At 37.8% G+C, this 19,855-nt stretch overlaps 1 protein-coding gene across 4 annotated transcripts in view; it reads left to right on the top strand.

Annotated features, from left to right (window-relative positions):
* Positions 1–16,911, top strand: part of DCDC1 (doublecortin domain containing 1) — a 469,884-nt gene extending 452,973 nt beyond the window's left edge. For all 4 annotated transcript variants that reach the window (XM_061381012.1, XM_061381013.1, XM_061381011.1 and 1 more), the window contains 2 exons: positions 12,936–13,086; positions 16,411–16,911. In XM_061381012.1, the coding sequence (XP_061236996.1) occupies positions 12,936–13,086; positions 16,411–16,559 (300 nt within the window). In that variant the 3' untranslated portion in view covers positions 16,560–16,911. The remainder of the gene's footprint in view (positions 1–12,935; positions 13,087–16,410) is intronic.
* The last annotated feature ends 2,944 nt before the right edge of the window (positions 16,912–19,855 follow it).

Genomic DNA, 19,855 nt, shown 5'->3' with positions numbered 1-19,855 from the left:
ATTTCTCAGAAAATCACAGTTTATTAAATTGTACCTGACCATTGCAACAAGAGCTCACATGTTAGTGAGGGAATATGAAATGATTAATAAATAAAGAGTAGAGCAGAGACAATAGGATTAAAGATGGACTTTCAAACTCAGGAGAGCAAAAACTTAGAGTAACTTTTATAAAAAGTACATATACCTAGTGAAGGAATGACTTTTGGATTTATGTGACTCTCATGTAGCATGTAAAAGGCACTCCATACATATTATTGCATGACCATATAGTTTTTTTATGAGCTTTGTACATAAAGGTCACTGTGCTAGATGCTATAAAGTATTACTCTAATTTATGTGTGTGAAAAGAGTTTGAAAAGTTTATAGTGTAGTATAATCAACAGGTTAACCTCAATAGTAGTGGTAGCAATAGGAGACATAAAATAGCACATGAACTGTGTTCTCATTACATTCATATTTACAATTGGCAAAACATTTGGAAATACATCCAGCTTTACTTAGGCTTATAAAGAAATGTGCACTCTCATGGTAATAGGAGTACAACTTTTTGCAGGACCATGTGGCTATACAAATCATAAGAAAATGCACTTCTGTTATTGAATCTTATCCCAAGGATATTTTCATGAATTTCTGCAAAGGTTATTTGATAATAGTATTTATCATAGGTTATTTATAGCATAGAAATATTATAAATAAACACAAATAGGGAGCTGGTTAAATGAATTATAGTATGTAGAATGGGATATTATAAATAAAATCAACTTTAGAAAGAATAATGACAGTAAAGATGTTCAAGATATACTAAATGAAAGAAGCATACTATAAAGCACATAGAGTTGAATTCTATAAACATGTATGCACACACATTAAAGAAAAAGACTGGATGGATTTTATTTTTGGAAGTGTTTATTGGATGGTCTTATTACTAGTGATCTAATAGAGACAGTCTTTCTTTATTATGTGTTTTTCTATGTGTTCCATATTTTGTTATGCTGAACCCAGATTGTAAGAAGAATGCATTTGCTAAGGGAGCTGCCACTCCTTTTAGAGAAGTACTAATGGCACCCCACTCCAAAACTCTTGCCTCGAAAATCCCATGGACTTTCCCGTGGTCCCTGAGGGTCCGATACAACTGAATGACTTCACTTTCACTTTTCACTTTCATGCGATTGGAGAAGGAAATGGCAACCCACTCCAGTGTTCTTGCCTGGAGAATCCCAGGGATGGGGGAGCCTGGTGGGCTGCCGTCTATGGGGTCGCACAGAATCGGACATGACTGAAGCGACTTAGCAGCAATAGCATGTGATGAAGGTCAGATCAGCAATCCATGCAGGAAGATCAATAGTAGTTCAGAGGAGGGAACATCGTGCCCACCTGGGGTGAAGGAGAAAGCTCCACAATGGACTCGATCAGGACCTCTGATGGAATTTGATCAATGGGCAAGAGTCAACATTTAGGCAGAGTAAGGATGAGGAGCAGCACACACAGAGGTATGGGTGTTAGATTCATAAACCAATTAAGTATTAATAGATGGTACTTGAACTAAGAAATAGGGAGAGATACAGACAACTGGAGAAATTGTTTAAAAGCATGTATGGTGGAGACCATATACTCTCTGCATAGTCTACGTGGGCTGCCGTAACAAAAAAACCACAGACTGGGTGGCCTAGACAACAGAAATATATTTCTCACACTTCTGGAAGCTGGAAATTCCAAGATCAAGGTGGCATCAGGGTTGGTTTCTCATATGGACTCTCTTTCTGGCTTGCAGATGGCTGACTTCTCACCACTGTGTGGTCACACAACCTTTCCTCTGTCCTTATGTGGAGAGAGAGAGCACGCTCTAATGTCTCTTAACCTGAGTGTTGGGGAGGACACAATTCAGTCCATTACACTACCCCAGACTAAAGCGCAAGAGCACTAGTTGTCTCTGAATAACAATGGCATAGTAAAGCCAATGTTTGGAGGAGATTAATATGGGCTTGGTGTACAGAAGGATACTTAGGCAATGTCTAGAAAGCTTTCTGCACATCATTTCTTCTTTTGTTTTGTTAAAAAATGCTCTTTCTAATCTCCTTCCTTTCCTTTTCCATTCTGTTTTTGTTTTTAGGGATCTGTTTGAGATTCTTTGTGATCAATTAGAAATGTGTCTTTTCAGGCTATCAGCCTGTAAAGAATACTCCAGGAAAATGGACTGTGGGTATGAATACAGGAAGAGTAGGGTTCAGATTTTACGGTGAATCTGGCTAACAATGCCGATTCCAGAGAAGCTCAGAGTTTCAGTGGCTGGTACTTTTACCTGAAGAATGAGGAACAGAATGCTTTTCAGAGTGCTTCCCTCTACTTTCTACAACGAAACCCCCAGATGGTGTTTGAATCCCTTAATGCAGGTTTTCCCCTCAACTTTTTTCACTGCTGTGGCTATTCTGGATGATTTAACCACATTCTTCCTACTCAGTCTTTGAACGTGGCTGGAGCATCTCTCATCTCCAACTGATGTAGGGTCATCTGTCATCAGTGCCTCCCCCACCCCCACAGGGTTAGTGGTTCTTTCTTCAGGGCCATCATATTTCTCTGATTTATGACTATCCAAGCCCTTCCTTCTATGGTCCTATAGCATCTGTCTTCTCCCATCCCTGCAATATCTTTCCTATTCCACAGAATTTCAAAACCAATGTGCTCTCTCACAGCCAAGCATAGTTCTGAATGCATGAGTGGAAGCTGAATGAATGAGAAACAGATTTTTTTTTTTAATTTGTAGAGGGCAGTACCTCATGTCCTCAGGGAATATGAAATAGTTCTGTGGTGCCCATGTGTACCACCCTGAGAGTACCGGGTCTATGAAAACTCACAAAATAGGTGAAGAATTATGTAAAGAACATTGTTCGTTTATTATGAGCTTTTGTTATTGCAGAATTTAAACATGTAATTTATATTACCCACTTTAAAGGAGGAACTTGAGTAAATTTACATGTATTTGAAAAGCTGAGAATTAAGAACATCATTAAAGGTCAAAAGTTAACTGGACATTTTAGAACCTAATTGTACTGAAATGTGTTTTTTTCCTCCCAAATTTATTTTTTTTTAAGATTTTTGTAAACTCATTAACTGAGTCTGGTGTAAAATAGATCTTCGTGAAAACCAAGTGAAACAGCTATAGATTTAACTCCTGTTTGTATTTGGTATATATTTCTATTAAGTAACATTCATTCCCTTGATTATAATGGGCTTCCTAGGTGGTGCTAGTAGTAAAGAACCTGCCTGCCAGTGCAGGAGACATGAGATGCAGGTTTGATCCCTGGGTCAGGAAGAGCCTCTGTAGGAGGGCCTGGCAACTCACTCTAGTCTTGCCTGGAGAATCCTGAACAGAGGAGCCTGATGGGCTACAGTCCATAGGGTCACAAACAGTAGGACATGACAGGCAATTTAGGATGAATTTAACAATTTAGCATGAAGGCGCCCACCTAATTATAAACAGGAAACACAATTTCTATACACTAGTGACATTTTAGTGGTAAAGTAAGGGAAAATATAAGAGTTATCCTTATGTAGGATTTTTTTCAGGGCCTCCCAGAGTGGCACAGGCAGTAAAAAATCTGCCTGCAATACAGGAGACCCGGGTTTGATCCCTGGGTTGGGAAAATCCCTTGGAAAAGGAAATGGCAGCCCACTCCAGTATTCTTGCCTGGAGAATACCATTGGCAGAGGAGCCTGACGGGCTACAATCTGTTGCAAAGAGTTGGACGAAAGTGAAGCGACTTGGCAGCAACATCTGGTTTTTTTCAAGCTGCAGGAATTTCTTCCAGAGACCTATCTACATATTTCTAGGACAGCTCCCCACTTCTCCCAGTCAAGGTAGAAACTCAGTTATCATCCTACTCTTTGGTTGCCTTGGAGCAGAAAAAAATACATAATATTCGCTGCTAGGACTGAATTGTGGTCCCCCTTTTCCCACTTCAAATTCTTATGCTAAAATCCTAACCTCCAATGTGATTGTATTTGGAGACGGGGCTTTGAAGAGGTAATTAATGTTATGTGACCTTAAGGGTGGAGCCCTAACCTGAAATAATGTGCGGGTTTATAAGAAGAGAAAGACAGATTTCTCTGTCTTCTCCCATCATATGAGAACACTACAAGAAGGCAGCTGTCTATAAGCCAGGAAGAGCTCTCACCAGAAACCATATTAAACCACAGCTTGGTCTTGACTTAGCAGGCTCCAGAACTGGTGGTATTCGTTTAGGCAGCCTACGCAGAAGATAGCTACTATTACTACAGAAAATTTAGGAAAAATTTTATGAAACTGTATGAAACCATGTGAATCTGTTGTAATTAATATGAAATTTTGGATTATTTGAAGAATAGATTATTGTTATATTTTCTAATTGTAGAACAGCATACAGTCATTTTTGCATTAAAATTAGAAACAGAAAAAGCACCAAGAAGGAAATGAAAATTCTGACTCCCACAAATAACCACAATTATTATGATTTTAGTAGATCTATTCACATGGTTTCTATATATTTATACATTTGTTTGCCATTGTCATCATGTTAGATTATATTAATATGTGTAATTATTCATCAGACAAGCTCTTGTAACTTTTTGCCTGCATAATTTAATATTCTTTATCAAAACATTATTTTCAATGGCATCATCATATTCTATCACATGGTTGGATTATTACTTACTCATCCAGTTTTCTATTGTTTGCCATTTAGATTGTTTCTAATTTTGCTATCATAAAACATAATCCAAATAACATATCTACACATAAATCCTTTTAAAATTTCTGATTATCTCTGCCAAATAAATTCTTAGAAGAATTTCTAGGTCAAATTATGTAGATGTGCTGGAGAATTTTGACAGCTATCACCAGATTGTTTTCTAGGAATATTTCAGCACCTGATGCTCCCACAAGTTTGAATGAGAGTTCCTACTAACATGCTGTTTACATGAGTAATCAACAATGCTAATTGCAGTCACTTAGAAATATGTATTTGCAAGTTGACAGGAGAGAATGTTATATCTGTGTTTCAATTTATATGTCATTAATTACTTGTAACAGTGATTTTTATTTGTTTTGCTTTATTTTTACCATTTATTAGTAGTCTGTGAATATTTTTCACACTAATATAAATTTTTTTTTCTATGGCAATAAGCTATGCATAACTTGGTCAGATTTATTATAACAAATTTCCAATTTGCCACAGTATCTGAGAGATTTTTTAATGTGCAGAAATTAATGTATCTTTAAAGTTTGTTCTTACTTTTTCAAGTTCCAATAGTATTTTACTATCCTTATATCATATAAGACTTCCCTGGTCACTCAGATGGTAAAGAATCTCCTGCAATGTAGGAGACCTGGGTTTGATCCCTGGGTCAGGGAAATTCCCTGTAGACGGAATGGCTACCCATTCCAGTATCTTGCCTGGAGAATTCCATGGATAAAGGAGCCTGGTAGACTACAGTTCATGGTGTTGCAGAGTCAGACACAACTGAGTGACTTTCACTGTTTCGTGTCATAAGAGACACAGGTGTATAGAACAGTCTTTTGGACACTGTGGGAGAGGATGAGGGTGAGATGATTTGAGAGAATGGCTTTGAAACATGTATATTATCATATGTGAAACGAATCACCAGTCCAGGTTTGATGCATGATACAGGGTGCTCGGGGCTGGTGCACTGGGATGACCCAAAGGGAGGGGATAGGGAGGGAGGTGGGAGGGGGTTCAGGATAGGGGACACGTGTACACCCATGGCGGATTCATGTCAATGTATGGCAAAACCAATACAATATTGTAAAGTAATTAGCCTCCAATTAAAATAAATAAATTTATATTAAAAATAATAATAAAAATAAAAATGACAAACACACAAAAAAGATTCATCTGATTTTTTCTTAAGATTTTTATAATTGTCTGTTTCCCTCTTACTTTTTAAATTGTGTGAAACTTTTTTCTGGTGTAAAATTTGAGTGAAGCTATTTTCTCTGCTTCATTTTGGGCTTAAAATTACTATCTCAGCCCTACTTACCGAATAATCATTTTTGTTCTTCCCACTGAGTTGGAATACAAACTTTCTGATTATATATACTGAACTCTTATTAGCGTCTTCTTTTAAGTTATCTGATACTTTTAGAATTATTATAGTTTAATATACTTTAAAATCTGGTAAGAGTTTCCTATTGTTGTACTTTTCAGTTTTACTTAATTTTCCTTGCCTGTTGATATTTTTAAAAATTTCATTTATGTATTCATTTGTTTTGGCTGTTCTGAGTCTGTGGCTATTGCTGCCCAGGCTTGTCTCTAGTTGTGGCAAGTAGGGGCTGCTCTCTAGTTAAGGCACGTGGCCTTATTGAGGCGGCTTCTGTTGCAGAGCACGGCCTCTAGTGCATGTGGGCTTCAGTCGTTTCAGCCTGTGGGCTTAGTTGTAAGAGTTTCCTGGGCTCTAGAGCAGAGGCTCAATACACAGGTTTAGTTGCTCCATATAATGAGAAACCTTCCCAGAGTAGGGATTGAATTCGTTTCTCCTGCATTGGCAGGCAGATTCTTTACCACTGAGCCACCAGGGAAGCCATGTTGATTTTTCTAGTTGACTATTTTCTAGTTGACTCAGCACCCTAAAATCATCCTACAAAAGTTTTGACTATAGCTGTGTTAGGCTATTACTTTCATAAGAATTGACACCTTTTAGAATATTCAATCTTTGAAGCCAGATTGAATTGTGTGACATTGTTTTATATATATATATATAAATATTTTTGTCCTTCAATAAAATTTTAAGATTTTTATAAGGGCCTAATATTTTAAATTAATTGTCACTCTGAGCAGCTTTGATGTTGGAATGAACTTCCCCTACTGTATTTCTTAAATACATATCTTTGGTGAACAGCAACAAAAAACAATCAATGATTTATAATTTGTTTTGTGCTTGACAACTTTATTAAGCATTCTTTTTGTTAATTTCTCATCCATTTACATAAATTTTCTAAGAATGATATCATATTAAGCTCATATAGTGATGATTTTACCTATTCTTTCAGAAGAACTATTTCTTTTATTTTGATTTTGTTTTATTGTATTGATTAATTAAAAGATGCTTGGTCCTTGGAAGAAAAGCTATGACAAACCTTGACAGTGTATTTAAAAAGCAGAGACATCATTTTGCTGATGAAGGTCCGTAGAGTCAAAGCTATGGTTTTTCCAGTACTCATATATGGATGTGAGAGTTGGATCATAAAGGAGGCTGAGTCCCGAAGAATTGCTGCTTTAGGACTCTGGTGTGGTGAAGACTATTGAGAGTTCCTGATGCTGGGAAAGATTTCGGGCAGGAGGAGGAACGGGCAACAGAGGATGAGTCAATGAGGCATCATTGACTCAATGGACATCAGTTTGAACAGACTCTGGGAGATAATGAAGGACAAGGACGCATGGTATGCTTCAGTCCAAGTAGCTGCAAAGAATTGGATACGACTGATGACTGAACAACAACAGAAATAGTAGTAAAAATAAATATCCTTCAGTTCAGTTCAGTCGCTCAGTCATGTCCGACTCTGCGGCCCCATGGACTGCAGTACGCAAGGCTTCCCTGTCCATCACCAACTCCTGGAGTTTATTCAGACTTATGTCCACTGAGCTGGTGATGCCATGAAGCCATCTCATCTTCTGTCACCCCCTTCTTCTCCCACCTTGAATCTTTCCCAGAATCAGGGTCTTTTCCAATGAGTCAGTTCTTTGCATCAGATGGCCAAAGTATTGGAGTTTCACCTTCAGCATCAGTTCTTACAATGAATACTCAGGACTGATTTCCTTTGGGATGGACTGGTTGGATCTCCTTGCAGTCCAAGGGACTCTCAAGAGTCTTCTCCAATTGATGTTCAAAAGCATCAATTTTTTTGGTGCTCAGCTTTCTTTATAGTCCATCTCTCACATCCATACATGACTACTGGAAAAACCATAGCTTTGACTAGATGGACCTTTGTTGGTAAAGTAATGTCTCTGCTTTTTAATGTGATGTCCACTTTTCCTCCAAGGAGCATGTGTCTTTTAATTTCATGGCTGCAGTCACCATCTTTAGTGATTCTGGAGCCCCGAAAAATAAAGTCTGCCACTGTTTCTGTTATTTCCCCATCTATTTGTGATGAAGTGATGGGACCAGATGCCATGATCTTCATTTTCTAAATGTTGAGTTTTAAGTCAACTTTTTCACTCTCCTCTTTCACTTTCATCAAGAGGCTCTTTAGTTCTTTGCTTTCTGCCATAAGGGTGGTGTCATCTGCATATCTGAGGTTATTGATATTTCTCCCAGCAATCTTGATTCCAGCTTGTGCTTCATCCAGCCCAGCATTTCTCATGATGTACTCTGCATAGAAGTTAAATAAGCAGGGTGACAATATACAGCCTTGGCATACTCCTTTCGTGATTTGGAACCAGTCTGTTGTTCCATGTCCAGTTCTAACTGATGTTTCTTGACTTGCATACAGATTTCTCAGGAGGTAGTCAGGTGGTCTGGTATTCCCATCTCTTGTAGAATTTTCCACAGTGTGTTGTGATCCACACAGTCAAAGGTTTTGGCATAGTCAATAAAGCAGACGTAGATGGTTTTCTGGAACTCTCTTGCTTTTTCCATGATCCACTGGATGTTGTCAATTTGATCTCTGGTTCTTCTGCCTTTTCTAAATCCAGCTTGAACATCTGGAAGTTCATGGTTCATGTACTGCTGAAGCCTGACTTGAGGCAGAAATTGATAGAGTTCTTCAGGCACTCTATCAGATCTAATCCCTTGAATCTATTTGTCACTTCTACTGTATAATCACAGGTGATTTGATTTAGGTCATACCTGAATGGTCTGGTGGTTTTCCCTACTTTCTTAAATTTCAGTCTGATTTTGGCAATAAGTTCATGATCTGAGCCACAGTCCGCTCCCAGTCTTGTTTTTGCTGACTGTGTAGAGCTTCTTCATCTTTGGCTGCAAGGAATATAATCAGTCGATTTTGGTATTGACCATCTGGTGATGTCCATGTGTAGAGTCTCCTCTTGTATTGTTGGAAGAGGGTGTTTGTTATGACCAGTGCATTCTCTTGGCAAAATTCTGTTAGCCTTTCAACTGCTTCATTTTGTACTCCAAGGCAAAATTTGCCTGTTATTCCATGTTATCTCTTGACTTCCTACTTTTGCATTCCAGTCCCCTATAATGAAAAGGACATCTTTTTTGGGTGTTAGTTCTAGAAGGTCTTAAATATTCTTAACGATGGAAAAAAGAAGAAACAGGATCTTTTCCCCTCCATAAATAGAAAGTTGGAATGCTTTGTTTTTTGTTTTTTCCTTTTCCATGTCCCTTTTTAGTGATGTTTTACATTTTTATTTTCCCTATAAAGACTTATTTTAAAAGTTTAAATTGATTTATTTTCTAACCATTTTTTATAACAGTTATATCATGTTCTAGTGATCTTCCTGCTTAATATGAGTCATTTTATACCATGACTTTTCCATAGTGAAGGAATTTCATTCTTTTTTTTAAATAATCTGAAATGTATCTGAGCGATATGTTTTCTGAATTTTTCTACATATAAGAATATCTTTTGTTTCCTGTAACCAAAGTAATAATTTAGCTGGAAACTGAATTCTTACACTGAAACCTTTTCCCCTAAAAGGTTCATTTTCTTTAGTAGTCATTGTTGCAGAAAACAGGTCTAAACATAACTGAATTTTCCCCTCTTGTCTGAAATTCTTACTTTTAACCCAGTTAAAGTTAAATATTAGTCATTTTTTCATTAACTTTGCCATATCTTGGGTTAACCTATTTGATATGAAGACATGTTTGAAAAAAGAGGATTTTCTTCTGTTTTTTTTTTTTAATAATTTCTAAAATTTATGTATTCTGAATTCTTCTCCACTAATATAGGTTTAATATCTGATGTCCTGATGTGACAAATGTTTAACTTTTCTCTTATAAATTTTGTCTTATTCTTCCTCTATATCCTAGGAGATTTTCTCAACTTAGTCCTCTCTAATGCAATTTGATTTTCTATAATATTCAGTCTGCATTTTTTCTGTTTTAAAGACAGAGTTTAATTCTACTGCTGAATCTTTCATTTCATTGCCTCTCATTCAGCTCTCTATTCATATCAATTTAAAACTCTGTTTCTTCTCTTACCAGCTGTGTGACCTTGGTTATGATATTTAGCCTCTCTCTTCTCCATTTTTCTCACCAAGAAAAAGAGGATCATAATTATTCCCACAAAATAAAATTAGATTATCCTTAGAAACTTTTAAATAAGTTTCTAGCCCATAGAAATGTGCCAGTAAATTTAAACTGCTATTATGATGATCACCATCACCATCACCATCATTATCTCTGCCTGTGTCTCAGCAATGCTCCTTTCCTTTAAGCTGTGGTCATCTCACTTCTGTGTGTGTGTGTGTCTGTGGAAGTCATATTTTATTAAAATTTGAGGGAGCACAATACAGATACTCTAAAATGTATTTGTGCTCTAAATCTTTTAAAAAAAACCTCCTCACCTTGTGTACAGATACTGTTTATGTTGTAGAATATTTTCACAATCCTCTTATTGCTGAGGTTCATTTTTCTATTTATATCTCCGTGTACAAGGAGAGCTCTATTGACAGGAGACACTAGTTCTCTTTTGCTCCCCTAAATTTTGACTTGGGAACTGTAGGATCCTCCTGTAGATCCTGAATCAGAATCAAATTGCTGCTGACTGGCTACTGTTCAGCAAGGGGTGTAGGACTGCATTTAAGTCTTTCCTCCCACTGCTCCTGTCTACCTCCTCTACAATGGGAATGTATTCTGGGATAATTTCTGTTACTGCTCAATTCAGTGCATCCATCCCTTGCTCAAAATACTGGGTGAAAAATTCAGTCTCTGAATTGCATTATCTCATGCAATAGAGAGATTGTCTCTTGTCTTCCTTCATATTTCTGAACCATTTTCCAGATGCAAGATGCCATAAGTTGCCCAGGTCTACAACTCAATTGCTGTGAGTTGTAGCCCCTAATTTTATGTATAAAAAGAAGTATTAGGTGACTGGGGCTCATGCGAACCTGGCTCTTTCATTTTGGGAGAGCTGCTGTCTGGCCTGGATGATAGGTAAAAGTCATACAAGCAAGGTGTGTGGAAATGTCTTACTTTCCTCCTGCTTGCTTATATATTCTGTCTTAAAGTCTTATGCACACTAATGGAACCACCCTTAGGGGTCTGGCAACAGGTTCAGTGATCTTTTTTAAAACTGTTGACACTTTGCATCTGGGCATGTGTTTTTTTACTGTTTCAAGGAAAATTGAAAGAAATTGAATTAGGCTCTAACAGATAGATTTTTAATTTACCAATTAAAAAAAAACAACTTTGATGATAATAGAATCATAGAATCCAAGAGGTATTAGACTAAAACTTTGATTTTATAGTTGAAGAGACTCTTTCATAGGCACATTGCCTGACTTGTTTGAGGTCAGACAAAGGCCAGAACCAGGTCAATGCTTTTGTCCTTCTAGCACCTTGCTCATTGGAAAAAAAAAAAAAATTGAGCTATTCTCACAAATCTAGATTCTTCAAGTCAAGATCTTTCACACTGAGCCATTTCTTGAACAGCAAGGAGTCTCTTCTGTATGGAAAAATAGAGAACAATGTAACTTATATGCAGAGTATGTCATGAGAAACGCTGGGCTGGATGAAGCACAAGCTGGAATCAAGATTGCTGGGAGAAATATCAATAATCTTAGATATGCAGATGACACCACCCTGATGGCAGAAAGCTAAGAACTAAAGAGCCTCTTGATGAAAGTAAAAGAGGAGAGTGAAAAAGTTGGCTTAAAGCTCAACATTCAAAAAACTAAGATCATGGCATCCAGTCCCATCACTTCATTGCAAATAGATGGGGAAACAGTGGAAACAGTGGCAGACTTTATTTTGGGGGGCTCCAAAATCACTGAAGATGGTGACTGCAGCCATGAAATTAAAAGATGCTTACTCCTTGGAAGGAAAGTTATGGCCAACCTAGACAGCACATTAAAAAGCAGAGACATTACTTTGTCAACAAAGGTCCATCTAGTCAAGGCTATGGTTTTTCCAGTGGTCATGTATGGATGTGAGAGTTGGACTATAAAGAAAGCTGAGTGCTGAAGAATTGATGCTTTTGAACTGTTGTGTTGGAGAAGACTTTCGAGAGTCCCTTGGACTGCAAGAAGATCCAACCAGTCCATCCTAAAGGAGATCAGTCCTGAGTTTTCATTGAAAGGACTGATGTTGAAGCTGAAACTCCAATACTTTGGTCACCTGATGCAAAGAACTGACTCATTTGAAAAGACCCTGATGCTGGGAAAGATCGAAGGCAGGAGGAGAAGGGGACGACAGAGGGTGAGATGGTTGGATGGCATCACCGACTCAATGGACATGAGTTTGATTAAACTCTAGGAGTTGGTGATGGACAGGGAGGCCTGGCGTGCTGTGGTTCACGGAATCGCAAAGAGTCAGACACGACTGAGCAACTGAACTGAACTGAAGAGAACAAGAAGGACGAGTCTACTGAAAAGCACTGAAGTTCCTCACTGTCTAACCGCATTAAGGAACATTTGTAAACCCTTCTCATCTCCTTCTATTCCTCTTTCTTTTCTTTTTAAATTTTTATCAGAGTATAGCTGATTTACAATGTGGTGTTAGTTTCAGGTATACAGCAAAGTAAATCAGGACATATACATATATCCACTCTTTCTTTTTTTTTAAGATTCTTTTCCCATATAGGTCATTACAGAGTATTGAGTAGAGTTCCCTTTGCTACACAGTATACCTCTTTCTAGCAATTATAAATAAAATGAATACTTATATCATGATAATAGTTCTCTTCAAGGAGTTGCTTCTTTAATACTTAAACATGCTGTGACACCCCACACCCACCCAGCATGTGTCTCTTTGTGTTTCAGCTGCTGAATGACTGCTCCTCTCGTCTCAAGCTGGCCCACCCGGCCAGAGCACTGTACACCCCCGACGGAGAGCCAATTCACTCCTGGGATGACATAGAGCGAGACATGGTTATCTGTGTGTCTACAGGGCGTAGCTTTAGAACTCAGCAAGGTATGAGTGATGATTTCTTTTCCATCATGTTTTTGAAGAATTAAAGCATTCACTTGTTTCTTCAAAGAGCTTTTTTTTTTTTTTTTTTTTACTGAATTTTATATCCCATCATGATGATTTTTAATGACTATCCTACTCCACACTTTTGTATGCCATATTACTAAAGTTAAATTCCATGTGTTTATTTGCTGGAAGCTCACTGTTGACACTGTTTAATCTAAAGCATTCAACGAAAGTTCTGTTAGTCTTGAGTTTTATCCAAGGGGCTTTAGTTGTAGAAATTCTAAAAGGCCTTCTTTGAAGGTATTCATTTTTTAGCATGCACCCTGCGGAAAGTCAGGCATCCTTGATTTCCTACTTTGCAAGTTATTTAAAACTTAATGCTTCTTTAAAAAACAAATACACTTTACAGATTTATTTTGTTTACTAATAAGTAAATATATGCTTGTTTATTATCTTGTCTGTCTTTCAATAATTTTTTTGATAAATGTTAGAAATGGAAGAGAACATAACATTTGGTATTAAACCAATTCTTGTCTTTCATCCTACTTATCCTGAGGAATTTAAAACCCCTTTCTGGGGTAGGTCTACATTAACAAAGACAGAATTTTCAGGATATCCTGAAAAACATTGATAACATTTTAAAAGAAATCAGAAGATTCAGGAGACATCCATAGCAGTCCAGTGGTTAAGACTCTGTGCTTCCACTGCAGGGGTCACAGGTTCAATCCTTGGTCCAGGGAACTAGGATCTCACATGCCACTTGATGTGGGAAAAAAAAAATTAGAAATGAATTACCTGGGATTTTAAAAATAACTAATGTTAGTTTATCTCTTCTAAAAGCCACCATAAAATTATTATTCAGTTCAGTTCAGTTCAGTCGCTCAGTCATGTCCGACTCTTTGCAACTGCAGCACGCCAGGCCTCCCTGTCCATCACCAACTCCCGGGATCTACTCAAACTGATGTCCATCGAGACGGTGATGCCATCCAGCCATCTCATCCTCTGTCGTCCCCTTCTCCTCCTGCACCAAATCCCTTCCAGCATCAGGGTCTTTTCCAATGAATCAACTCTTCACATGAGGTGACTAAAGTATTGGAGTTTCAGCTTTAGCATCAGTCCTTCCAATGAACACCCAGGACTTATCTCCTTTAGAATGGACTGGTTGGACCTCCTTGCAGTCCATGGGATTCTCAAGAGTCTTCTCCAACACTGCAGTTCAAAAGCATCAATTCTTCAGCGCTCAGCTTTCTTCACAGTCCAACTCTCACATTCATACATGACCATTGGAAAAACCATAGCCTTGACTAGACGGACTTATGTAATATATAAGATATATAAACCAAAAAAATTTTAAAACAGTTGCAATCCTATCTTTACACTTAGCCTAGAAAGGGAAAAAATATGGGAATGAAAACTAAAATGCAGGGAGACAAGGATTTATTGGGATACCTAACACTATTCTGAGGATACCACACAGATTCCCCCAGCACCATCCTACATCAAAGAAGGGCATTAATCTTTATATTCTTTGTATTTGTCCCCATCATTCACCATAACACCTCACCCCAGTTCTTGGTGACCCTCACTATGTAATTATTTAGAAGAATTACTTAGAATGAACCAGTGATGTTGTTCTTAACAGGAAGTACTAATTGACAGCTTTCTGTATTCCATAGCCAATAAAAGAAGTGTAAGCCAGGTTTCCTTCCCTGAAAGAGTTTTGGATCTAGTTAAGTATATGAACACACTTGAAGTAATTGAATAGTAAGTGGTGTGATAGAAGGTACCTTCCTACTCCTTTCGTTATTTATGCTTAATCTTTCGTACTCTTGGGGTGGCCTTCTGTTGCTTGGACCTCACCCTCCTGGCCCCACTGTATTCACTGGGCCTTTCAGATAAATAACAGGCAACCTAGCCAGTTGCTCCTGCTGCTGCTAAGTCGCTTCAGTCGTGTCCGACTCTGCGACCCCAGAGATGGCAGCCCACCAGGCTGCCCTGTCCCTGGGATCCTCCAGGCAAGAACACTGGAGTGGGTTGCCATTTCCTTCTCCAATGCATGAAAGTGAAAAGTGAAAGTGAAGTCGCTCAGTCGTCTCCGACTCCTAGTGACCCCATGGACTGCAGCCCACCAGGCTCCTCCGTCCATGGGATTTTCCAGGCAAGAGTACTGGAGTGGGGTGCCATTGCCTTCTAGCCAGAGAGGTATCCAAAACACAGAGAGAAATGTAGGCTACCTTCCCAGAAGCAAGCTTGTTACCCATAAAAACTGCAAAAAGAAAACTGAAAATGCAAACATTATTCTTCCTACCATTTTATTCCTTGTTCTGTAGACCTTTGACAAGGCTATATAGACATTCATTTTTGCATCTTCAATTCTTTAACCACATCGATTACTATGATGTGAAAGAGCTGTTTCTTCTCCTCTTAAAATGGATCCTCATATTCCTTTAATGGTGAAAGTGTTAGTGTTTTCCCCCAGTTGTCTAAGATCTTTTCATTGGGTGGTATATGTTCTAGAAAATCTAACTGATAGCAGAGAGTCTAACTTAGTTGCTATTAGAAAGTTATTTTATTATATGAACTGCCATTTTATTGTTTTTCCTGAAATAATTAAATGAGAAATAATCATTTGGTAGAAATCTAAACACTCAGAATGCTTTAAAAAAGAGAGAGAAATGCTACTAGCATATATATACATATATATATAGACTCTTGTGAAGGGACGTTTAATGATTCATGCTGTTCATAATTTTTCTGTGACCTACTGACTTAAGTATGTAGTAGAAAATAAGGCAGCTTGGGACTTTCAAAACTAAACGCCTAATAAGAACTTATTTTGTGTACTATAATGTAAAAACATTCAGCATGTGAAAGTCACCAAAGAATCACATTTGGTCTTCGAAAAATGGATTTGTTTTGGCAAAACAAATCAGACACTGTTAGAATGGTGTCTTTCACACAAACCCCTAACAAAATTAAAAGAGCGCTTTATGCCATTTGTCTTCAACTCTGAACACGGTTCTCAATGCTGTGTTTACCATCTTTTCAGTGGGCTCAATTTTTAGACCACTTCTAGGTTAGCTTCCAATTCAGGCTTTATAAAAAGCTTGGAAGGAAGCCCTCTCTAGCAACTGCCATTCTGTAGAAATCCAAAGAATGTTAACACATATCTGATGTGATAAGCAAGTCAAGTGTGTAATGAGAGAGTCTGGCGTGGGAGTCGAGGGTTTCTGAAGGATCTTCGAGTTTTTCATCATCCTGAACTTTTAATTATTTGCTATAAATACATTGACTTGTCTCTCAAAATAATTTTTTTAACAGAGTTAAAGCAACTGGTGGAGATCAGAGCAAATTATGCCCGAATCTGCAGGCAGCAGGGCCCTCAAGCCACAGACATCGTGCTGTCACCATCCACAATGCTGCCTTCCCTGGTACCTTCACACACTGAATTCCTAGCGGAGCCCTCCTAGTTTGTGGTGTGTTTCCCTGGGATAGGTGTGTGGGCATACTTACGTGTTTGCTAGGATGTGATATGATGACTAGTCATCATTCTTAATTTTATACCATCTCCTTTAAACATTATACCCTTTCCATTTTACACAGTGACATTTGATGCCTCAAATCTGTTCTTAGAAAGGCAGCAAAACTCAGCAAAGCAATGACAGTAAACTATCTTAGGTGTATTTTCTCCCAGGAAAAGAAAAAGGAAAATATTTGTTATTACTGAAAAATAGTTTTGTGGGATCAAATAGCATATATTATTATATATGTACTTTTTTCTTCTTATATATAATTTGATAATAAAATAGACTGACAATTGTAGTGTGTGTATATATATTTACATATGTATTTAAATTTAGTAGGATCAAGAGTAGTATATGTACTATATATATATATATATATAAATAATTTTATATTATTCATTTTACATTGGGCTTCCCTAGTGGCTCAAGGGTAGAGGAACTGCCTCTCATTGCAGGAGATGTGGGTTCGATTCCTGCGTCTGGAAGATTCCCTGGAGAAGGAAATGACAACCCATTCTAATATTCCTCCCTGAGAAATCCCATGGACAGAGGAGCCTGGCAGGATACAGTCCATGGGGTCACAAAGAATCAGACATGATGTAGTGACTAAACAACAACAACAAAATATTTTATTATTCTTATATATAATTTGATAATAAAATAGACTGATAATTGTAGTGTGTGTATATATATATAGTTATATTTAGTAGGGTCAAGTAGTTTATGTACTATATATAAAAATAATTTTATATTACATATATAAATTATATATATATATACAATTTTATAGTAACAAAGACTCTTTGACTACCTAATGCTAAATTTGAGTCAAACTGACATTTTTCTGGCTCAGCCACTTTATTTTTCAAGGTTCCATGTTAAAATCCTACATTTGTTAAATGAAAATGAAATGGCTGGTGGCCACCAAACCCCACATGAATTGCTTTTTCCTCTTCCCACTTCCCCTCAGTTTGGCCTGTGGTAATAGGACTCCTCATGAGCGCAGTTAGATGTTATTCACAGAGTGAAGCTGCATCATTTATGACGTAAGCTCAGTAACCAAAAGCCGTGGACTGTGTCCTGAATACCGAAACTTAGGGAAAGGATATATGTACCACTTGAAGGAAAAAATCATGTGAGGATTTTTCTTAAGGGGTCAAGGGAGATCCTTAGCAATCATATGTAACAATACTACAGGAAGATAACTTACCTTTTAATTTCTTTCTGCTGTGAAGAAAGAATTATTTTCTAAGAAAAATATTAGTGACAGACCAGAGTTTGGTTTCTAGTTCTGGTAAAAAATTTTCCAGAGAAATGCTCTTCTTTCTTCCTCTGAAAGCCTTTGGCATCTCCATCTGAGTATAAATCGCAGCCTGGCCAGAAGTGTACAGAATGGCTCAGCTGGGCTCGCTCCTCAAGCCACCACTGGAATGTGGTTCAGGAAGGCAGTAGATCATTTCTACTGAAGGGGGCTCTTGGTAATCGTTGCAAAAGGCCTAGCATTTACTCCCAGTCTGCAAATCAGTCAGGTTGCATGAATAAATTCCTGCTGCCTCTGACACTACTAAAAGCAGAGCACATTGAGGCAAAATTTCAAGTTGCATCCACAACAATTTGCCCTTTTGCAGACCTCTTCTCTGTGTGTTGTGCGCTGTTAGAGACGTGAAGGCATTCCAGGACACCTTTGTGATAAATATGAAAGAAGGATTGCATGTGCCCCGATTCCACCTTTCCTTTTGTCGAACGAGAAGGGTTAAGGAATATGCTCCCGGTCACAAAGTGGGCCAGTAGGATTTTTACCTGCTGGGCCTCTTCTTATAAAAACTGGATTACAATCCCCAGAGACATAGAACTAGTTTTATTTTTTTCCAGATTCCTTGAAAGAAGGGCATTTCTCTAGGTGAAAAAGTACCTATCATTTTGCTGCCAAGGAAAAGCTGATTTGCTATGAAAATGGCGCGATTTCACCATGGATCAAATGTGCAGATTCTTGTGAAGCCTTCACTGCTGTGTGTGAACACCTCTGAAGCGAAAATTGGTAATATCACACAACATTGTATCAGTGTACCAGGAGACACAAGGCAGAACTCTTAACTGAACTTTTCTATTACTCGTAAATGTGATTTTAGATGTAATATAACAGTCATCAACACATCACGTTTTACCAGCAAGGCAGTGACATATACTTTGTTGACGATGGCTTGCGCAGGGTATCTTGGCAGTTCATAGCCATTTTTAACTTCAGACTAAGAACGGCCCTGCTCTTTATTATTGACCTTCTTCTGTGATCGCCTGGATCATGTGGACTGACTCCACTAAAAGCAGAGCACACTGAGGCAAAATTTCAAGTTGCATACACAACAATTTGCTCTTTTGCCCTTCTATGATCACCAACCATGTGGACTGGAGGGCAGTTACTCCACCTTGAGCAAGGGCTATAGGATAAGACTATTTTAATTCAATTCAACCCTCCGAGGATTTTAATAAACCCAGTAATTTCCTTTGGGGACATGCTTATCAAATTTGAATCAGCCTCATATATATAAGTCACATTTCAATATTTTTCTATCAACTGGAAATCATTTATTATTAAATACTAAAGCAACCATCCTCAAGTCTGTGGTGTACTCCCAAAATTTATTTCCTGCTGGTTTGCAAACACCCTTAAGTTGATCCAGATGTTAATCAACCATGTACCCGCGTTTGTGATTGTCCTTGGGAGAAATAATTTTCTGGATGTTTCTGTCCCACCTCTAGCCTTTGTTACCTGATTAAGTGTTGGGATGAAGTTGCATATTTTTAAGTAAACTAACTGAAAACAACGTGTCTGAACGCTTGACAAACATTTTGAGATTATGGCATCATTTATAAATAAGTGTTCTATCTGTGTACTTATGGCAGGTTTATAAAACAGGACACGTTAGAAGTGATTCAAAATCCAGATGTAGTTTTGTGGTGTGATAACCCTGAATTTACATTTTGTTCTTGATTGTTCATAATAACTGAATATTTTTTTGTACGGATCAAGAAAGCAAAGCAAACCACCACCTAAAGGTAAAAATACCTCCGTTCTCTTTTGCAAGAGAATCACTTAGAATTTGTGGCCAGTGGCAGCAGCATTTGTGAGCTAACCTTTATTAATAGCCACGTGTGCTGCTGAGTGTTAGACTTAATTCACCCAAACGGCACTTTTTTTCTGACATCATTTAGAAGGGAGTGATCAAACCACGTAAGTCCATGTT

Source organism: Bos javanicus, chromosome 15, assembly GCF_032452875.1.
Source record: "Bos javanicus breed banteng chromosome 15, ARS-OSU_banteng_1.0, whole genome shotgun sequence".
Taxonomy (NCBI): domain Eukaryota; kingdom Metazoa; phylum Chordata; class Mammalia; order Artiodactyla; family Bovidae; genus Bos; species Bos javanicus.
The sequence above is the reverse complement of the archived record's forward strand: the minus strand, read 5'-3'. Positions and strand labels throughout refer to the sequence as shown.